This window comes from Setaria italica, chromosome I (assembly GCF_000263155.2).
Source record: "Setaria italica strain Yugu1 chromosome I, Setaria_italica_v2.0, whole genome shotgun sequence".
NCBI lineage: Eukaryota > Viridiplantae > Streptophyta > Magnoliopsida > Poales > Poaceae > Setaria > Setaria italica.
Genome location: NC_028450.1, coordinates 26,526,388 through 26,548,288, shown reverse-complemented (window position 1 = coordinate 26,548,288; position 21,901 = coordinate 26,526,388). Strand labels below are relative to the sequence as shown.

Genomic DNA, 21,901 nt, shown 5'->3' with positions numbered 1-21,901 from the left:
GACGCCGGATCTGATCGGCAGAGTCCAAGACCCGTTGGTCATCATCCGCCGATCCTGGGACTTCTGACGCGCTACGGTGAAGCTTCAGGGCTTCATGGGCCAAATGCTGCCTCTCCTGTTTTAGATCGGCGATGACAGAGGGGAGCTCTTGGAGCCTTTTCTCTTCAGCACTTATCGCCTTGGTCACCTGCTCCATCTCCTTGGCAAGCTCTGCCCTTCGGCGTTTGAGGCGGTCTATCTCGCCGACGATCCCTGGGCGAGAGTCCTCCAGAAAGTGAATGCGTTGATGCACCTCTTGGGCTTGGCGTTTGTACGCATCCTCTTCTTCACGAGTCTTGGCCAACTTGGCGCGATCGGCCATGTGACGAAGGGCTCTGAAGACCGGGATCCTCATCGATTCGATGTATGCGGCCGGCGCCAAGGCTTCCTCCGCTTCTTCTGGCACTCGTCCACTGACGTCACCAAAGAGCTGCCGAATCGGCAAGGCATCTTCTACCAATCGGCCGATGTCCCCTTGAAGAAGGGATCGGATGCTGGTAAGCTTGGCTCGGACATCGTCGGGGATGGAGCCCAAGGTGACCTGGCGGGAGGCGACTTCTTCGTCATCAGAGAGGGCGACCGCAAAAGAGAAGAGGCTGTTGTCAGGGGTGTCCTATTCCTGGAAATAGTAAAGAAGAAAAATAAATCGGCTGATGGTGATAGCAAATCGGTTAAATAAAGATGGAAGATTTCTTACCTCTTTGAATCGGATCTCCTCAAGATGCATTTGGGAAGCCGTCACCCTCGGTTCAGGGGCTGGTGCCATGGGTTCATCAGAAGAAGAAGACTCCACGATGATTGGCGTTGTGCTTGGACCAGCTTCCCGAGAGAGGACCAGTAGTTGAGGAGCGCTTGGCGTGCCGATGACCTGTGTCAGAAGGTTAAGTAAGCATATTATTCAAATACTAGGGGAATTGGTGAAATTGTGTTATACCTCAACGGATGGAAGCGGGGGCGCGTCGATGGCCAATTGGGTTGCTGCCGATTGTTGTGTGTCCATAGGGGTAATCTGTGCGGTCTAAGAAAAGAAGGATTAATATCGAAACAACAATCGGAAGGGTTAAACATAAGTTTACCTGCACGGCCTCTAATAGTAGTGACGCAGCGGCTGCCCCAGCTTGCGCGACAACTTGAGTGTCGATGTCTCTGGCAGCTGGAAGAGGTGGTGCGGCCGAAGTCTCTGCCGATGCGAGCGCGGGAGGATCTGCCGATTCTATACAGGCTCGGACTCGGCGACTGGTCTTCTTGGTGACTTTCTTCTGTGTTTGCTTCGATCGGCCAGCAATCACGTCCACGGACGGGGCATCATAGCCGATGAGAGGGAAGGTGGTGTACGGATGGTGATCTTCTATTAGCCGACCACTCCGGCTGTGCGTTGGGGGGACACGATTCTCGGACTGAAACAATAGCAAAACGTTAGTGTTCAGCTGCGTTGATAAAAGAATAAAAATCGGCTAAGGAAAAATACCTCAGCGTTTGGGTCGATGTTGGTTGGGTCCAGGAGATTGCAGTATGCCGATGCGGAGTTGCAGAAAAGGAATTGTTTCCATTCGGCCCACCAAAGCTTGAATGGCTGGACAGCGAAGGAAGCTACTATCCAGTTGTTCAGGTCAATGGTGGTAGAGTCTGGGATCCGGTCTCGCAGCCGACTGTAGTCCAGACCTGTTGTGAGCCCATCTCTGAACTTGGCTCGGCCAACAAATTATACTTGAATCGGCAGCTGACCCATGCCGAGTTGGCGTGCTGCAGCAGAGGGATTGTAGAACTCATATGTAGGGGCATCTTTCCCCGAAAAGAAGTTAGCTGGCAGGATTCCTGGCTTGATTAACTCATCGGTGAGTTCTTCGTCGAATCGGCCAGTGGTTGAGTCGAAGCAAGTTGGGAGTTCGAAGACTGGGTCATCTCGCCGATAAGGAAACCAGACGGTTGCATCTTCATTAAAGCCGTTGTAAAAGCATCGGAATTACTCGGCCACTTTCGTAGCAGAGTACAGGCAACCGGGGAAGGCCGATGCCGCTTCACCGAAAGATGTGCATCGGCATCGATTAGTAGGATCTTCTGCCGATTCAATGTTGGGGAACGTCATGTGTTCCACCCTCTGCTGAGAGATCTTACTCATATACAGGTTCAGCCACAAATTGATGAACCACCAGGGTCCGCCTGGATTTCCAATCGGCTCTCCCTTCGAGAGTTTGGTGCCGATTTGGTGGATCATGTGGTAGGCCGCCCCTAGCAAGTGTTTTCCAAGGAGAACAGGGGTTCCTACTGATAGTGCTTCAGCTAAAGCCTGGGTGTTGGTTGATGGGCCGGCTGCTCTTCCGCAAAAGAAGTGCTTTTCCAACCACATCATTAAGAAGGCCGTGTGCTCCCTGTTCTCAACAGACCCGGCCCTTTTGTTGCATCTGATAAATCCTTTCCATCCGCCGATTCCTCTCGTGTCCAGCCGATGCGATGTTGCGGCTAAGAGGCGGAAAGGTGTGTCCGGGGAGGAGATGTCAAGGCCGGTCAGCAGAACCACATCAGCCAGTGTGGGGGTCATAGGTCCATGCCCAAACAAGAATGCATTGAGGGCATCAGACCAAAAGTAAGAAGCTGCTATCACCAATGGTTCATTTCGCTCCATCTGGGACAAAGATAGGTTGATGCATTGGCCGATTTTGAGCTCGTCCCATTGGACCCTCTTCGGTTCGACTATCCGTTGGTACCACTCCCTCCAACCAGGGGTTTCATTCGGCCAAGACCTAAAAGTGCCCAGCCAGTGATCCAGGTACATGGTGGATTGTTTGAAGGGGATTCTATGGGTTTCCAAATTGATGAGTTCGGTTGGATCTGGGTTCCCCATGGGTCCAAGACAAATAAGGCCGGGATTTTCCGTAAGATGGATAGTAATGCGATGCCTAACCGCCTAAAAAAGGAAAGGGGGTGCAAAAGTAAGAAATAGATCTAAAGTAAATGCATTGCCGATAGAGGAAGGATTCGGTAATAACCTCTGGGATGAAGTTCCTTGTAGTCGGCGTGACCGCCGGTGCAGCTGCGGAGGATGAGGCCGCTATGGGGATCGCTATTGGGATCTCCGATGAAGCTCCTTCTTCTGACGATGGAGCCACCACTGTCGCCACTTCCGCCGGAGGCGTCATTGCTGGAGCATCGCGTGCGGGAGAGTTGCCTGAAGGTGCCGCCATTGGAGGGGAGGAGGACAAGCGATAGGAAGATGGCGCTAGGAAGCTTCGGAGCTAAGGGAAAGTGCTGGGGGAAGAAGAAGGCGCGCGCGCTGACGAAGAAGGACGTGAGCTCGAAAAGGAGGTGCCGGGTGAACTGCTATTTAAAGGGTGCCTGATGAAGGGTAAAAATGGAATTTTTACCGCGCCGGCGTTTCGAGTTTTTCGGGAGTAGTGGTTGTCGTGGGCGCCCGTTTCGAAAAAATTGCAATCATCAGCTGGAAGACCGCGAAACGGAAGGATATTTTCATTGCGGCTGTTTCGGAGGAGAAGTTGAAAAGAATTTCGAAGTAAAAGACTATGTTTTACTCCGAAACTGGGGGGCATGTGTTGACGCCAGATTTCGTCACAAGTGAAATCGGCGCCAGGAGGAGAGGAAATGGGAAGGTACAGTAGAATGCGGGGGTGACAGTTGGAAATCGGCCGAATGGCGCTACAGTTAGGGATCGGTTGGTTGGCGCTACAGTTAGGGATCGGTTGGTTGGCGCTACAGTCCACGATCGGCCGATGCTACAGTACAGGATCGGCCGATGGATCTTTAAAGACTTCTGCCTCGCTTAACCCTTGGGGTTTGGATCGGACCCGCCAGGTTCCCGATCGGTTACCCTTTGCCGATGAGGAATCGGCCGATTAGGAGGTTGGAATAATTGGGCCGGTATGGGCTTGGAAGGGGACAGAAGGATGAAGAGGAAATCAGCACGTGAAGCGTATAATAACCAATCTAGTACGAATCGTACTTGTAAATATTCGTTTTCTATTTGAATTAGGGATAGAGTTCTAGTCAGATAAGGAGTCGCCTGTATGGGGCTATAAATAGCTACCTTTGTAGATCTGTAATCATCGACTACTCAATACAACAAATTACTATTTCTTCGTGCTTACTTTCAAGCAGGCGACTTCGCCAAGTACTTTCTTCTTTTTCACGAGTTCGTACGGGTTGGCGGGGCTGCATCAACTTGACCTCCAGCCGATCTTGTAAGTTCCGTTTATCGAGTAAATTCTAGGCTTTAACTTCGGGCGCATCGCTGTTGTTTCGTTTAGATTTATTCACCAGTTATCGATATTTACTAGAATTGTAGGTTTTACCTGTTTTTCTAGTCTTATCACCAGTTATCCAGCTAGGAATCGGCAGTTTCGGCTTTTCTCATATTTTGCTGTTTAATTCACTTATTCTACGCATAGCCGATTAGATCTGTTCCTAGTGTTGCTGTCGTAGCGTTGTACCGATTATCTCGATTAGTCATCGTTCACGCTGCCTGTTAGTCGGCTGCTTCATAGCCGATTTCTCTATTACGGCAAATCGGCTGATTCGCTGATAAGCTCCCTCGAGATCGGAAATTTAGCCGATCGTGGCTTTTGGATTTGACACGTATACTTCCTTGCCAATCAACAGGTCAGATTGGCTGTCACGCCGCGCAAACCGCACCAGGGCAATCACCCGAACAGGAGCTAAGCAGATTCTCCCGGGTCGTGTGTCAGACGCTGGGAATTCGGTTGACCGATTTCTAGCGCCTAACACCCTCCAACCAAACATTTACAAGACTGGGATGGCAGCACGTGCTCCCAACCAAATGCAGCTGCCTGGAATAAATAAACCATCAAAACCCGAACCAAAAAATTAGCCGATTTTTGTTATTTTCGTGCTTGCTTGGTATTTCGGCGCGCAGCCCACATGTGACTCCAACGCAAGGCCCATTCCATTCCGCCGCCAACTCAACAACAAGGCCGTTCACGTCCTCCTTTTCCTTCCTCCTTTTGCACTTGCACCTCCCTCGTCCTTTCCTACCGCGCCGACTGGCGAGCGGCGCCGCCACCGTCCCCTTCGCCGGCGACAACCATCCGCCAGGTACTCCCGCAGTCCCGCCCCTTCCTTCCCTTCCCTTCCCTTCCTGCTGCGCGGAACTGAGTACTCCCAAACCCTAAACCCTCCCCAAACCCTAATGTAAGTTATCTGTATTCGGATCTGACCAAATTGCAGGTTCATACATGTATATTACCACCTAACTTCGATTTCTTGATTCTGACAAAAAAGGAAACTTCGATTTCTTTTCCGAAAATTATCAATGTGTATACCCATGTGTTTCAGCCCCTGCCTGTGTTGCTTGTCACATGTTTTCTGTGTTAATTGGCTGCTGGTTTTCCGAATGAACAGAAGCAAGGAAGGGATGCTGGATTGGCTTCTAGTTGCTTAGCAGCGAAGCAAAAGAGGAAGGACATCGGAGATACAAGGGCTTGTTCTCGCCATGTCCCGGTCACCGCACCTCCCGCCGCGCTGCCCACCCCTGGGTCCTCAGATCACTCGAAGGGATGACAGCTTGTTCACCCAGAGCTGCAGGTTTCCATCTGGGGATCCATTCTATGGTGAGCCGCCGTGCTGGCTCGATGATCTCCTTGCAGATTCTGGGAAGGCTTCCAACCTTCCTCCTCTCAGAAGGGCTTGTAGCGATTCCGATGCTATCTTGGACGCCCTGTCGGTGTTCCAGAGCCCGATTCATCCGATTGAGGAAGGGGATCTAAGCCCAGGTGGTGAAGCCAAGGACCTGTTGGATGCTGTCGAAGGTGGGGAAAGCAGTTCTCTGGTTGAGGCCAGCTGTGTTTATGGGCCGAATTCGCCAAGACAGAAGAGTAGTCTGACAACTTCAGAGAGTTCCATGGTAAATGCTGTGCTTGAGAACGTCCCCAGCAACCCCTTGCAGTACCTGACCATCGACACCTCCAGTGGCGTGAATGGTAATGTGGCCAATGGAACTGCTGATGCCACTGATGCTTTTGGTCATCCTGATCAAGACAAGTCATTTAAAAGGTACACTAATGTTTGTGAGTGCAATATCTACTGTACGTTCTTCAGATGTTTTCTGATTCAGAAAGTAGGAGCTTGTGGCAATCAATAGAATTATCACTTCTTCTAAAATATAGTTCATAGTGAAAATGCAGGAAATATAGAAATTTTATCAAGGAAGTGCAATTGTGAACTTTGGCTCTTGCCAACAGAAAAGAAGTATGATACTCTACTTTGCAGAAACAAAAATTAACTGCTGATACTTCCAGTTGTGTGACACTGGTAATTTTGAGTTCTATAACCAGCAGTAGCAATTTCAGGTAGAATTGACTGTCATGACCTTGGCAGCATAAGTAGTTCAAATCGTGAATGTGTGGTGTGTTGAAAAATTAGTACTAAATTCTCATTGCTTGACTATTGTAAAAATTGCCTGTTAGTTTTGTAAATACTTGACACTCCCCAGATTCTCCAACAGTCAAAGTCTGCTGCTGTCATGTGTCAATCAGAATTCTTCTTTTTCCAAGATGTGCAAATTATACATATAAATGGAGCCTGAATGTATACCAGAAAGTTATTTTGCTGATTTTATACTAGCTTTACTTATTAGAGGCACTAAATGTGCCAACTAAAGTAGCGATAGCTTTCAGTTCTAAGTATACGAAATTTGTTTAGAGAACCTTTCTTTGTAAATAGTTGTCTTATGTTTCCATTTGGCACACATTGGAGCAATTCTAAACAGTGCTGCAAAGAACGTGGAATGTGTGGCTTTTAATGGATATATGTTTTTATGCTAAATCATATTTTTTTATAGTACTGGGTATGTTTTTGTGCTAAGTCAATTTTGTTTTCAAACAATGATGAGTCGGGCTGATGTTTCAAGCTATGACTATCTTGATGTTGATTGCTTTACTCGCAGAAATCCATGCCTAAGGTTCCAATTTAGAAGTTTGATGTTACCAGGTCAATATTTATTTACATTCACACCACATGTGTGCTTGTATCTGGAATTTTTTGAATTCTTTGCATGGTCAATAGTTTATGTTTCGGACCTAAAATTTTTTGTTTGATGAATGTTGAGCTTTTCTAGTTAAATATACTACAGTGCAAAAGAAAATGTAACGTCCATTGATATTCAATTGATGTCTACTCAGAAAATCAACATTTGTGCAGGCGTCCGGGGCAGAGATCTAGGGTCCGGAAACTTCAGTACATTGCTGAACTTGAGAGAACTGTTGACTCACTTCAGGTAATTCTGTTGATCTTCTATTTTATTTTGATGTCAAGGGCTTAAGTAGTACTTATTGTTTGACAATAATGTCGTTTTATTCTTTTCAGAACATGGGAGCTGATTTAGCTGTCAGAGTGGCTTCACTTTTCCAGCTTCATAATGCTCTATCAATGGAAAATGAGCAACTGAGGATACAGATTTCTAATCTTCAGCATGCAAAACTAATTAAAGATGGTATGTCCAAGAAACATCATGCTCTTTTTTGAATTGTTAGAACTAGTGTAATGTAATTTAGGGTTCCATCCTTTTTAGTAGCATATGGTTCATGAAAGATTTGTAGTTATGCAACAAGAAACTATCATAAATGACCATAGACAGGAATATCATGCGCCCTATATTTATAGGTCATATGTGAAACAGTACCTTTGCTGAACCAGATGATTACTAAATATATGGAGTTCAAAGGTTTTTATCTTGATTATTTGGTGCCTACTAAAGCTGCATGCTTCTGCTGTATGGTTCAAGTTGTGCTCAAATGTTAAATGCAATTCAAATGATGTTAGATAGAAGAATAATTAGCTATCTGCACAGGCTCCTTGTTTATTGCAGAAAAGCCTGAATTTCCACATAAAAGTCGCATTGCCTTTTGGTCACTGCCTAACATTGGCCATTCTTTTAATTGTGTTTGTGATTCATTACCTCCATACAATGGTAGGGACAGTGACATTTCAATAATCATGAAAGCCTTCTGTCCTTGTTCAATCAAATCATATAGTGGGTGTCAAATATGCTGCATCCCTAATAGATAGGTGTTGTATCCACACCTGTGTTAACACAAAAGAAAATCCAAAAAATATTGTGAATATAATCCACGGATGATTGGAAACCCCATCTGGGTTTTAAGTTCAAGCTCAATAGCTCGCTGTTGATAATAGTTTCTGTTCCTTTTTTTTTTTACATTACAGCTTGATCTATAGTGTGCCAGGAATGTTTGTTTTTGTGTGGATAATTTTGAAATGTAATTTTGTTTTGGGTGCAGAATAATCTAATTACAGCATATGCAAGTTGTTTCTATGTTTTTTTTTTGTAATCCATCCCCTGACAAAAAAATTGTTTGCATTATTGCAACTATTTGGTATTCTTTCCTAATGTTAATGAGTATGAAATGTCAGATTATGTGTCTAGAGTATTATGGCTCCAGAACATGGTTCAGACTCACCTAAATGAATGCTTTTGAAATGAAATCTGCAGGTCAGACGCAGGCCCTAAAGAATGAAGCTGAGAGGTTGAAGCAGATGTCTGCCCGTCACCGCAGGAGCAGAAGCGTCACTTCCTGTTATAACATGAGCCCTTATGGAGATGCACCAGCAGTCAATTGGCAGATGCCTGACATGGCGAAGCTCAGCCTGAATGACAGCTCAGTCTCCCCAAGAGGCGGCGGCTATGGTCTGTGACAGCAGCCGGCCCGATACCTCTTAGAAGAAAAATCGAGGCATAACTTTTCGCTAACCTTACCGGAGCATAGATTTGAGTTGAGGTCCTATCGTTGACTAGGAGAGTAGGGTGCATCTGTCCTCGTTGTGGGGAATTACAGAGGTTATCAGCTTAGTTTTACCTGGTAGAGTGCTGCAGTTTGACTCCCAGATTTGAGAACTGACGAAGTGAAGCAAGCTTGGTTGGCTTGCCGTTTAGCAGTTGCTATCTGCTCGTTTGATGCTCTTGCGTGTGCTAGTGAAGTTGCAGCGCTCTGACGATCTCCTGAGGCCTGAGCCATGCGTTGAGCTATGGTCGCTCTTTGTTGCTGGTTTCGTCTGGTTGTTATTTCTTCGCCATTCGTAGGTTTTAACGTGTGCTCATGTCATTTCAACTTCTGATGGCGTCTGATGATCTTCTGATGTTCCTAATTTCTCTGTGTTTTTTTTTGTTTTTTTAAACGTCTCTGTGGTTGTGTTGCGCTGACATGGAGATATCTTTTCTTCAGCTGAGGCAATGAATTTTTTAATTTTAGCTGGTATAAAGCCCAATTGAGATCCAAGCCCAATTTAGTAATGGTGGCCCCTCCTCTCGAAAGGGAGGAAAAGAGTGAAAGGGGCAAAGGGCTACCCTACTCTTCGATTAATGATTATATGGCCAGAAATCAAAGACGGGAAGAGAGAGGACTCGAGGTTAAATAATAATTATCCACGCTTTCCGGTGGCTACCAACTGCATGTACAGGACTATGAACTATGCTTTGCTCTTGCTCCTGGACCAAACGAGGGCCTATAGAATTAGATACAGCGGTAGGTATGTGCATGTCCAAGAATTGGTTGGATGATGCCTGCTTTATATAAGCCTATTGAGGTCATGCTGAGTCTGATCCGGATTAATCCTAATGACCTGGTCTACTGATTGCCTCTCCCTAATTGACAAAGAAATTTATTCCTCCCTCCGTTCCAAATTATAAGTTGTTTTGATTTTTTAAGATTCATAGATCTTGCTATGCACCTTAAAATATATATCAGGTCTACGTACATACCAAAAGTTATGGATATTAAAAAATCAAAATGACTTATAATTTGGATGGAGTGAGTATAAATAAAGCACTTAAAATTAGATAAGATATATGATCCCACCAAACAATTTCCGAGAACAGCCCCCTTTTTTTTTTTGCAAAATATGCATCAGAACATCTTATAGATGATTTATACTAATGAAAACAATGCTCTTACCATACGACCTTTTGCCCGGGATCCGAAAACCTTCGGGGTTCAGAGATCTGGTTCAGGTTCAGGGCATGCACGCAACGCGCGGGGTCGGTGGGGAAGATAAGGTGCCAAGCAACCAATGCAAGGGCAGGCAGCACCACACAAAGCACAACACACTTTGGGGTCTGAAAATATATGGGAGCATGGTCGAGTGCAGTATGCTACGCTGGGGAAGGTTAGGTTGTTTTTTTCATCATAGAGATGGAACGGGGGCCGTCCGTCTGCTCCCTCGGCGTTTTGCCTGGGGCGGATGGAGTCGACGCCGGAACTACCAGCATGATGAGCGTGCGTGCCTGCGTGGGCGCTACGCCCCACCAACCTTCTCCACTCTCCACTTCGCCCGGACAAATGCCGCGGCAAGGAGGGACAGTGCCCACGCTAACCAACGCCTCCGAGCCTGCTCTGTACCATACTGAGTTCTCTAAACGATCTTGTTTGGAGGGTGAGAAAGGAGAAATACAGAAGCAGCAGCCTAATTGAATCTGACAACTTTAATGGTTTGCTAAAAACGAAAATCGACGAAAATGATATTATAATACAGAATACGAAAGCGGTTGGTTCGGAATTTACCCTGACTATTTTCATCCATGCTCCCAACAAAGAGGGCCCAAGTCTCTGGCTTGATAAATACAGAACAATCGCACTTATCGTTACTGAGTTTGATGTTCAATCTTTGCACTGATGCACAATATGTTTAAGGTAAATAGCCCTCCCGGACCTTTTACGGCTATCATTCTCAAGTTAGCGATGAACAAATATCAACAATCACACATGACAAGAGCTAGCATGGATGTGCAACTGTCGGTCACCGTACCTGTTCATTCAAACGCCTCCATGGTCAGAGTGGACCTCAAGCTCATGTGTACGGTGTACCGGTTCCCGCCATCGCACTCGTGCCACGGTCAAAAGATAACACGGTAATCTCAAAGCACTGGCACATGCAACACAGGTCCCCCGCACCAACCGACCCGGCCCCATTGGCAGATGGAGGAATCTTCTTCGGTTGAGACGTTGCTTTCCCCTCCACTGCTCAACCTCCATATTATCCCTGCACCAAGGGTTATTAACCAGCCGTGCTGCTGCTAGAAACCTTTTTGACACATGCGATGTGTAGCCACTACCGCCGCCACCGATTTTAAATTAAAAGCCATTACGCTTTCCTACACCACACGGCTCACTCTCTCTCACTCACTCACTCACTCACTCACACACAGCAGGTTCAGCTCAGAGCTCCAGGCACACCCACAGCTCACCGGAGCAGGGGAGAGAGCAGAGCAGAGCGCGGTCGTGACCACTGATCAGCCATGAGCAAGGAGGGCAAGCACCACCGCCACGAGCACCACCTGCGGCGCTGCTGCGGGTGCATGGCGTCGTGCCTCCTGGCGCTGGTCCTCATCGTGGCCTTCGTCGCGCTCGTCGTCTACCTCGCGCTCCGCCCCTCCAAGCCGTCCTTCTACCTGCAGGACCTGCAGCTCCGCCGCCCCATCACCGTGGGCGACCCGTCCCTCTCGGCGTCGGCGCAGGTGACGCTGGCCTCCCGCAACCCCAACGACCACGTCGGCGTCCTCTACCGCCGCCTCGACGTCTTCGTCACCTACCGCGACGAGCCCGTCACGGTCCCCGTCTCGCTGCCGCCGCAGTACCAGGGCCACCGCGACGTCACCGTCTGGTCGCCGGTCCTGTCGGCCCAGTCCGTGCCCGTCGCCGGGTACGTCGCCGACGCCATGAAGCAGGACGTCGCCGCCGGGTTCGTCGCGCTGCAGGTCAAGGTCGACGGCCGCATCAAGTGGAAGGTCGGAAGCTGGGTGTCCGGGAGCTACCACCTCTTCGTCAGCTGCCCCGCCGTGCTCTCCGCGGGCTTCCCCGGCTTCGGCGGCGGCGCCAATGCCACGCTGTCGGCGCTCAAGTTCGCGCAGCCCACGGGATGCAGCGTCGAGGTGTAGGCCGGTTGGCCGGTGAATGTAGTAGCGCGCGGGTACTCTGGCAAAGCGGTAATTAGTTTTCTTCGGGATACATCGTTAATTATTACGCTGTTAATTTTGTTCATGTAATCATGTCTCATTTTCAGATCTTGTGGGAGAATAAATTTATGTAATATACACGTGGAGCCGTTCCAGAACTTGAACTCAAATTGTACACTGAGAGAGTCATTATGATTTGTTTCTGTAATTTATCCTCAAATTATTAGAAACTCTAATTTCAGGACAAATTATAAATCTCTAGCTACCGTTTGGAGATCGATGCTGTACGTTGCTACTAAAATGAAGCCAACAACGGGGTCTGATCTACGCATCGTAGTACGCTCACACGAGAGGGGGAAGAAATGAAATGAAATGAAACTACCGAACTGCTGCTGCGCATGAAGATGTTGGTTGTGTTAAAACGTTAGTGCCATTAGGCGACGCGTCACATCGTTCCATAGCGCAGCTATAGCTTGTGAGATCATACAGGCATGGCGCCGGTGTGAGACAGTGACAGCTCGCCAGCCACTCGTCGATATGTCAGTTAGTGGCCGCTTAACTGAGCAGCAAAATTAGATAGACTGATCAGTTAGCAGTGTCACACGTGCGTGCGTGCTTGGACTAAAGAATTACGTGCAAGAACATCAGGGCTCATATGATTCGATTACGCACCTCATCTGGAAGAATGTGCAGTGCACCTAACAGTTTTCATGATTTAACTGAACTACTCATGAGCATTACTAAGATTTATCAGAAAACAAAATCACGGAGATGGAGGGCACCGATAGAAACTGCAACACTGAGTCTGAGGTGCCAATGAAAAAGGGCATTGTACTGCAGGAACCATGGCATTTCAACGTTCATAATTTCGAATTTCTTGCTCGTCATCATGCTCCTTCATCTCGATTTTCTTCAGCGCTATTGGCCGCCCCTGACGCTTTTCCACAAGCCTGCTTCAGCGTGCTGGGTCCAGCCCGTTTACCGTTAGTGGGCTGCTAGCTCGGGCAGCAGCAGCATCACACACAGATACACACTACAGTTGTCATTTGTGAGTCAGGCCTAGCATAATGCCGCCACCCGCCAGGTTAACAACACAGCTGTGAAATGAAATTCCCCTAGAAAGGAAAGCTATGAAACGAAATACAACAAACAGGACTACGCCTTGGCATTAAAAAAAAACAGGACTACACCTTCAATTGTCCGTTGTTTTTCTCGAATACAAGAATCCTAATCTTGATATTTGGAGTGGAGGTGAACGTACGTCACTATGCACACCACATTTGCGTACACACTAGCTGCCCATTGTTTTACTGAATAGAAGAGGGGCATTTGTGCTCTTGCCCCGGTCTTAAAGTGTAATTGTGATTTTACCTTTATTTTTTCAATTTTGTGATTTTGCCCTTGATTATTAACAAGTCAAAATGATTTTTCTCCTAGTCAACGCTCAAAATAGGAGCAAATACATAAAGACTAAGGGCAAAATCATAATAACTTTATGAATAGTTGAGGGTAATCCCGAGGCTTTCGCGGCGGTCAGTTGCACCTCCCTTTCGAAGAAAGCAGAATTGCTAGGCTCGTGTTTGAAAACCATACAAACCTAGAGGCCCGCTAGGGGTTCGCTGAGGGTGCGGCCGCATATGATGGGCTTCCAGCAGTTCGGAGCCAATAGCCAATCCAAAATCCAGACGTGTTCATGCAATGCAATCATGCAGGCCTAGGCCTTCTACATGCCAGCAGGTTTCCATAACTTTGCTAATGCGCCGAGCTGTCGGCACGCCCAGGATCTATGTAGTGGAGGACTGATGGACTCTATATGTATAGTACAATACTACCAGTACGTAGCTTTTAATATATCGGCGTGGTAGTGGTGTTGCTTGATGTCCGTGTCTTTTCTACCTTGTTTCAAACCTGTGAATGAACGAACATCCGTCCCATGAAGCATGCAAATAGAGTACAATCTGGCACCGTACGCCCTATGTCAACTACAATCTAGCACCGTACGCTCTATGTCAACAGTCAACTAATTTTAATTTTTGATGCACAATATACGGTAGAAGAGAAAAACACGAACTACTTACTCCCTCCATTCCAAATTACTATTTATTTTTTATATACATAATTTTGTTATGCACCTAGATATATATTATGTCTCGATACATAGTAAAAGTTATGCATTTTTAAGTAATGGGCAGTCTTGCATTAAGACAACAGGTCATTACATAATGAAGCATGAAGAAGCTTCGGGGCATCATGAAACCAAACTGAATCAGAACACTGACCAGCTGATCTAGCTAGGACATGAGCTACCACATTACAACATCTACTGACATGGATGAAGGACAAATCTTCTGAAGAAGTTCTTGCCTCCTGCTTGATGCCTTGAATGATTAAGGCCATGAGAGAGCGATCCTTGCCATTTGATTGAAGTTTTTGGACTACAGAGAGGCAATCAGAGGCTATTATCATCTTTGTTAAAAGGAAGATTTGAGGCAAAGCGGACTGCATGTCTGAGAGCTATTGTCTCCGCTACTTCTGGTTTAGTGACCCAGCTAATGCTTTGCTTGCAAGCAGCTAGGAAGCTACCATTGTGGTCTTTGATCACTACACCAATCCCTATTCGATTTGATTCTGCAAACAAAGTAGCATCAACATTCATCTTCACCCATCCTTCCGGCGGTGGAGCCCATCATCTAGGACCAGTAGGGTCACACCTTTTGGAATCAATGGTTTTGTAAAGATGCAGCAAAACCATTTCAACATAAGCTTGAATTTTCTATACAATGCAGTGAGGATGCAACTGGCACTGACCATTTCAAACCTCATTTCTAGCCTCCCAAATATGCCATAGAGTAACTATTAAGATTGTGGAGATTTCATCAAATAATCAAATAACCACTGCTTCGCGGACGAGAAATTTTGCAGGTGCCTTGTTAAGCCATATTCTTTCTTCAGCTCTCTCCAAATTTCAACAACATATTGACAAGTTAGGAATGTATGTTCTAGTGTTTCTTCCCTTCCACAGTAATAACAGACATCTGGTGCTGGGACATGTCTCATTTTCAGTTCTTGGCCTTCCACAGTAATAACAGACATCAGGTGCTGGGACATGTCTCCTTTTCAGTTCTTGGCTTGTTGGCAGACAATTGTGTGCTAGCCTCCACAAAACAATTTTCATTTTCAGTGGTGCCTTGATTGCCCAGAGCTCCTTCCATTCTTTGGCCATACTTGTTTGGTTTGGTGTTGTACCTCTCCCATTGGCACTTTCACACCAGTAGAATGACTCCGTTCTAGCCATAAGATATGCAAACTTTACTGTGTAGATTCCTGATTTTGTATGAGACCAAGACACAAAGTCCTGAATTCGATTCATGCTTAGAGGTATTTTCAAAACAAGCTCTGTATCTGCAGCACTAAAGCAAGCCCGTACCAGTTCCTCATTCCAGCAATCAGAAGTCACATTAATTAAAAACTCACCATTAAGTTCATCTGGTAGCAGGATTGTTTGGCGTATTTGGTGGGTGGATGAACCAGGGACCCATCGGTCCCGGGTCAAACTGATTTGTTCCCCATTGCCCACTCGCCAGATAATACCATGGTTCAAGAGCTGCTTGCCATGCTTCAAACTGCGCCAGGTGTACAATCACCTGCAAGTTGGTTTAGACTCCATGAAAGAATTATTTGTATAGTACCTACCTTTAAGCACTCTTGCACACAATGATTCAGTACGAGCAGTTGCGAGTTGGTTTAGACTCCATGAAAGAATTATTTGGATAGTACCTACCTTTAAGAACTCTTGCACACAACGATTCAGGGTTAGTTGCTAATCTCCAGCATTGTCGGCCTAACATTGCTTGATTAAATAACTCCATATTTCTGGAGTTGTCAGCCAGTCCCCCCCCCCCCAAAGCCTTTGGTGTTGTCAGCTAGTCCCAGGAACGCCTATGCATCTTCTTTTTGCCATTTTCGTAGCCCTACCAGTGATTAGAAGTTGTTAACCTCATCTTGTCACATAGCCCAGTAGGTAGCTGGAAGCAACTCATAACATATGTAGGAATAGCTTGAGCCACTCCTTTTAGCATAACCTCCTTCCCAGCTCTAGACATTGGTTTATCACTCCAGCCTTGTACTCTTTTCCACATCTTCTCAGAGGTGAACTTGGAAACACTTATTCTGGATTGTCCCACATAGGTCGGCATGCCAATGTATGTGTCATGTAGTGTAACCTTATGTACATCCAAGGAGTCCATAACTCTTTGTTTGATAACCTGGGGGCAGTTATTACCAAAAAATAATGATGATTTATGCAAATTAATCTTTTGGCCAGATCCCTCATTGTATGTTTGTAAGACCATTTTAAGTGTGCTGATGCTTCTCATATAGGATCTTGTGAAGAAAATGTTGTCATTAGCAAAAAGAAGATGTGAGATGGCTGGACCTGTTGCTCCATTTCTCACCACCTTCATTCGACCTATTTGTTTCTCTTTCGTAAGTGAACTGGAAAGGCCCTTTGCACAAAGTAAGAATAAGTATGGGCTAATCAGATCACCTTGCCTCAAACCACGGGTTGGAATAAAAGGTTCAGATAACTCCCCATTCACTTTAACTGCATATCGAGCAGAGGAAACACAACGCATAACATGATTGATCCAACTTGGGGCAAAACCAAGCTTCTAAAAAACACCCTGTAGGTAGTCCCATTTCACTCTATCATATGCTTTCATCATGTCAATTTTGAGGGCAAAAAATGGAGTCTTAGCTCGCTGCCTCCTGATCGTGTGCATACACTTATAGGCTATAAGTACATTGTCGGTGATTAACCTCCTACGGACAAAGGCACTTTGTTCGTCTGATATAATATTTGGTAAGATAATCTTAAATCTATTTGCCAACACTTTGAAAGCTATTTTGTAGAGAACATTACACAAGCTGATTGGCCGAAAATTTGTCAAATGCTCTAGTCTTGAAAGTTTGGGGATAAAAACAATTATAGTATCACATAAACCTTCTGGAATATCTTCTCCTAACAAAAAGCTTCTTACTGCACAGCATATGTCCTCCTATAAGAGGTCCCAATGTCGTTGATAAAATAGAGCCGGGAACCCATCCGGACCTGGTGCTTTTGTTGGATCCATTTTGAAAAGAGCTATCTTTATTTCTTCATTTGAGTAAGGTTTACCAAGATTATCATTTGTGCTAGGATCGATACGCACTGAGATTGTCTCAAGCACTAACTCAGCTCTATCATGTGGTTCTGTAGAGAACAAATTTTTATAAAAGACCTAGTCATACTTAGAATCTCAGCTTGATCTTCACACCTACTCCCATCTGATTTCAATGGATATTTAATCTTATTTATTCTCCTCCTAGCTGTCGCACTTGCCTGAAAGAATGCGGTATTTCGATCACCTGCTTGAAGCCAATCTACTCTAGAATGTTGTCGAGTCATTATTTCTTTCCTTTCAAATAGTTCACAGAGCTTTCGTTCAATATCCTTTTCCTCTTGAGAATAAGTCCTTGTGGTAGTCAGTCTCAGTCTCGACAAACGTCGTCCAAGTTTCTTGATTTCTCTATGGACAGAGCCCAAAGATTGCTGACTTCATAATTTTAAAGATCTAGCCATTCTATCCAGGTTCTCCCAAGTTGTTTGTAGATTTCTTGGGCCAACTAAACCTTCAGCCCAAAGTTTTTGCACTGTCTCTGTATAATCAGCAGCTCTGCCCCATACCTCATCATATCTGAAAGGTTGAGTCATCGGTTTATTATATTCTTGCTTGTGGCCATGCTTCGCAAGTGACAACATTACTACAAAGTGATCTGAGGAGATTGTGATAATATTCTCAACTAGGATGTTATCAAAAAGCTGAACAAATTGTCCATTTACTACAGCCCGGTCAAGACGAACTCGAACATTGCACTCCCCATTTTGCCTGTTGTTCCATGTTAATTTTGGGCTTGTAAAATCCAAGTCCATAAGCTGACAATCCTCCAAGCAATCGTGGAATAATTGCATCTGTGCTTCACCCCTATCATAAACCCATGGACCAGCCCACTCAGCTTTGAGGAAATGAAGCCGATTCCAAAAAACATGTCGGAGCTCTATCCTTGGCTCGCCATAGACAAAAGTGGCTCGCCAAATGACGCCCGACCCCTCGGTAATATGAACATTTATAAAGTTACAACACAGAGATTTTAAGTTTACACAGATACTGGAAGGCTAAAAAGGTGCAAGGCCCCCACTTCTACCCTCACTACTAACAACAATACAACCATTATATCCTAAAGACCACATAAAACCCTTCACCCTGTCATCCCTCATTTTTGTTTCCGATAAGAATAGGAGGGAGGGAAGGTATTGCTTCACTAGCTAGTGAAGCTCACCAACTGTCAAGTCCCGCCTCAGACCTTGATAGTTCCAACTTAGGAGATTCATGGCTCATGGCCGGGCTGGTTGCCAGCCACCGCCGATATCATAGGATTTGTGAGTAGCTCTTTCTTCATCTTCTTGGCATTCTTATCTCTATGCTCTTCCAGAACAATTTCTGCTTGTGGTGCCTCTTCTTCAGTTGGGGGCCTTCCAGCCACTTTTGCCACAATTAGCGCCATTGCATCATGATGAGTTCCCTTATCCATTAGCACATCTTTGTTATCAAAGAGAGGACGAGCATTCTTAGTCTGCTTGCGTTTCTTCCCCTCCCCCTTTGTTTGGGATGGAAACAGCTCCTTCCCAGCTTTACCCAACTTATCATCTTCGATTTTCTTTCTCATGCACCTTGGCCTCTTCAAAGGTGAGATAGCCTCATCATCCTTACCATTCTGGTGCGTTCCTCCACCCTTTGATGAAATACCCTCCTTGCCCCGATTGTCATTGCTGCAAGGGGTTGTGCGATTGTCGAAAGAGCCATGGTGCTCACTTGTGTTGAACTGCATCCTGCAGAAGAGGACTGTTTTTCTCCCACCCCCGTCTTCTTGTTGTCATCAGGAGCACTCAAGTCCTTCCCGTAGGGCAGTAGTTCTGCCTCATCTTGCTCTGCCGGCGTCGGACACTCTAGGGATGAGTGACCAATGATCCCACAAGAGTAGCAGTAGTTGGGGATTTTCTCATAGCGTACATCATACCACTCTTGGGTTTGCCTCTTAGTAGAAAAGATTGACACAGAACGACGGATGGGTTTGATACATCGATCATCACCCTAGCCCGAAGATACAGTCCCCATGCCCTGTCCTGGGCATCAACTTCCACCTTTACATCCATGCCAACCTTCCCTGCTAATTCCATCCCCCACTTCTTGTTCATGAGACCGAAGGGGAGATTGTAGATCCTTATCCACACAGCCATCCTGTCGAACTTGACATCTGTTGGCCTTAGGTTTGGATCAAATTTCTGAATCAGAACAACCTTGTTGCGTACATTCCATGGTGAACCATCAAGGATTCGATCCACATCCTATTTAGAACCGAAATCTCCCCCACATATTTTGCTTTTAATCCCTTTGGATTTCCCCATGCTGGACGCAGAGCTGCCATGATTGTTTGGATGTGAAGAACATTAGACGATAGGACCCTACCAATGATTGCAAGATCCGAAGTCGCCAGACTCTCCACTGAATCATCATCAATAGCTAGTGTGTCATTTTCCTCAGCAGTGAGATTGAGTCTTCCCAACATTTCTGCTACATTAGCCCCAGATCTAGAGGCGCCATGGACCTCCATAGGTGCAGCAGCACAGAAACACCTCCTCCCACCACGAGACAAGAAGAAATCGATCTCCCCCAGGCAAATCCCGTAGATCAACTCCCTAATCCCCTACCTCCCTCACAGACGTAGGCCGAGGATGGGCAGCGAAGCAAGGTTCGCCCCTTGGTCGTCCCGAACCCATGGTGAGAGGAGTGAGAGGGAAACAAGTAATTGGGGATATAGTGGCAGGAGGAGAATCAGATAAAAAAGTGCAATTCGAGAGAGACTCAAATGCACAGATGGATCCTAGACCCTAGATTTGCCCATCGCCGAGGAGGCCGCAGCGGCAGAACTCGAGCGGCCAGGAAGAGTCGACAGTGTTACAATTTACAAAGTAATTATGCATCTATAAAAATCAAAACGAATAGTAATTTAGGACGGAAGGATAAAACAGATGACATGGATTTTCCCTCCCTCAGGTTTAACCGTCGGAGTATATTGGAGATCATATTTTTCATGGCCAGACTAAAGACTTGTTTAGATTGAGATCTGGCAGGCACCTTGCCGACCAGGCATGTAGCGATCTCGCTCAGCCTCAGGCGATGCTCGGGAATGCTGCCTGCACTTAGGCAGCTCCTGCCAGGAACAAAACAAACAAGCTAAATGGAGCATTGACCAGTGGCATTCTCTAACCCTTCACGCATTATTGACTTATTGCATATCAAGTTGTATGGTTATTAGCTAGGGGCTAGGCTTGAATGGGTGGGGTGTTCCACGTACTGCAGCCAGTCAACACAATCTGAATACCACCTTTGATCGAAAATATAAATCCAATTAGCATTGTCGTTGGTCAAATTCTATTTTTGTTTGTTTTGACTGTTAACATTTGAAAAATCATATAGAGCGACCGGATAAAACTGCATGTATGTAGAGTGTGGAGACTGCAAGACGTACAATATCACGATTTATCTGAAGATATTCATAGCATTCAGTATTGAGATTGATCAGAAAGCAGAACCATGGAGGCACCGCCAAAAACTGCAACACTGAGGACAGGGTGGCGTGGCGACACATCAGCCAATAGTACCAATGCAAAAGGACATTGTCCTACAGGCCTGAGACCACCATGACACTGTTCAACGTATTTAATTCGAATTTCTTGCCTTTTGTTTTGAGGAAAACGGATTTCTTGCTAGTCATACACTTATGCTCCATCTCGGTTTTCTTTAGCTCAACGTGCTGGGTCCAGCCCATTTACCATTAGTGGGCTGGTAGCTCGGGACGCATCACACAGATCATTCAGCAGGTGTGAGATAATAATATAGTACGCCACGGTAACCTTCCTCTCAAAACAAAAAAAATAGTAAGCCACGGTATGGCCAAATTACAAACAAAACAGGACTAAATATTGAATTCTGCCTATTATTTTCCCGAGTACAAGAATCCTAATTCTCTACTATGTTGTCAAATTTTCTATAAAAATCTTCAAAAAATAACTATAGAAAAAAATGCAATGTTAACAAGGCATTTACATAGCACACGTATTCACTGCCCATCTACGGAGTTATCTTTAATTATTTTTAAAACAATTTATTAACATTGCACCAGCCGGGAATCGAACCCGGGTCTGTACCGTGGCAGGGTACTATTCTACCACTAGACCACTGGTGCTTTGCGTTTTTCGTTGTAAATAAAGTTATTAATTCGCATAATTAATAATGAATCACCTGAGATACAGGCCTTCAGTGATCAATATCTGCTTGTGCTTATCGAGGTCTTAGCGTTGCAGGATGAATAGCTTGAAGGCTTTGTTGTTCGATGGCAAGGAGAGCTTTAATGATCAAGTATGGATGAAGAAACCGGAGTTGTCTGCAGCAAATGAGCTCTATACAGCTATCGCTACGCCTTTGTGTGGTTGGTTTAAATATGTTGAAGCTAGCCAATCCAGATGTGTGTGTTTAAGCAGGCCTGGCCTTCTACATGCCAGGGGCTACCAATAATATAAGTTAATAACTTTGCTAATGCGCCGAGCCTGTCGGCACGCAGGCCTCGCGAAATCAAGATTCATGGGTGTATGCTGCCCTGCTGGATCTACGTAATGGAGGACTATGTATATACAATATACTGGCAGTATAGCTTTTTATATATCGGTATGGTAGTGGTGTTGCTTGATATTCGTGTCTTTTCTACCTTGTTTCAAACCTGTGTATGAACACCCGTCCCATGAAGCATGCAGATAGAGTACAACCTGGCACC

At 45.7% G+C, this 21,901-nt stretch overlaps 2 protein-coding genes and 1 non-coding gene across 3 annotated transcripts; 2 read left to right on the top strand and 1 right to left on the bottom strand.

The window, feature by feature from the left end:
• Positions 1-4,954: 4,954 nt before the first annotated feature.
• LOC101758412 (basic leucine zipper 34) lies at positions 4,955-9,135 on the top strand. The gene is made up of 5 exons (XM_004952616.3): positions 4,955-5,103; positions 5,410-6,060; positions 7,207-7,282; positions 7,372-7,498; positions 8,516-9,135. The coding sequence occupies exons 2-5, from the start codon at positions 5,501-5,503 to the stop codon at positions 8,716-8,718; spliced, it is 966 nt and encodes a 321-aa protein (XP_004952673.1). The 5' UTR covers positions 4,955-5,103; positions 5,410-5,500; the 3' UTR covers positions 8,719-9,135.
• A 1,947-nt stretch (positions 9,136-11,082) lies between these two features.
• LOC101757999 (NDR1/HIN1-like protein 1) lies at positions 11,083-12,179 on the top strand. Its single transcript, XM_004952615.3, has one exon. It carries the CDS (start codon positions 11,315-11,317, stop codon positions 11,951-11,953), a length of 639 nt encoding a protein of 212 aa, XP_004952672.1. The 5' UTR covers positions 11,083-11,314; the 3' UTR covers positions 11,954-12,179.
• Positions 12,180-21,245: 9,066 nt separating this feature from the next.
• TRNAG-GCC lies at positions 21,246-21,316 on the bottom strand. Its single transcript has one exon. It is a non-coding gene; the product is annotated as a tRNA-Gly (tRNA).
• Between the last annotated feature and the right edge of the window lie 585 nt (positions 21,317-21,901).

Coding starts and splice junctions, on each gene's coding strand:
- LOC101758412 (XM_004952616.3), top strand. CDS start 5,501: ATGTCCCGGTCACCGCACCTCCCGCCGCGCTGCCCACCCCTGGGTCCT. Junction 6,061..7,206: donor CAAGACAAGTCATTTAAAAG/GTACACTAATGT, acceptor ACATTTGTGCAG/GCGTCCGGGGCAGAGATCTA. Junction 7,283..7,371: donor GAACTGTTGACTCACTTCAG/GTAATTCTGTTG, acceptor TATTCTTTTCAG/AACATGGGAGCTGATTTAGC.
- LOC101757999 (XM_004952615.3), top strand. CDS start 11,315: ATGAGCAAGGAGGGCAAGCACCACCGCCACGAGCACCACCTGCGGCGC.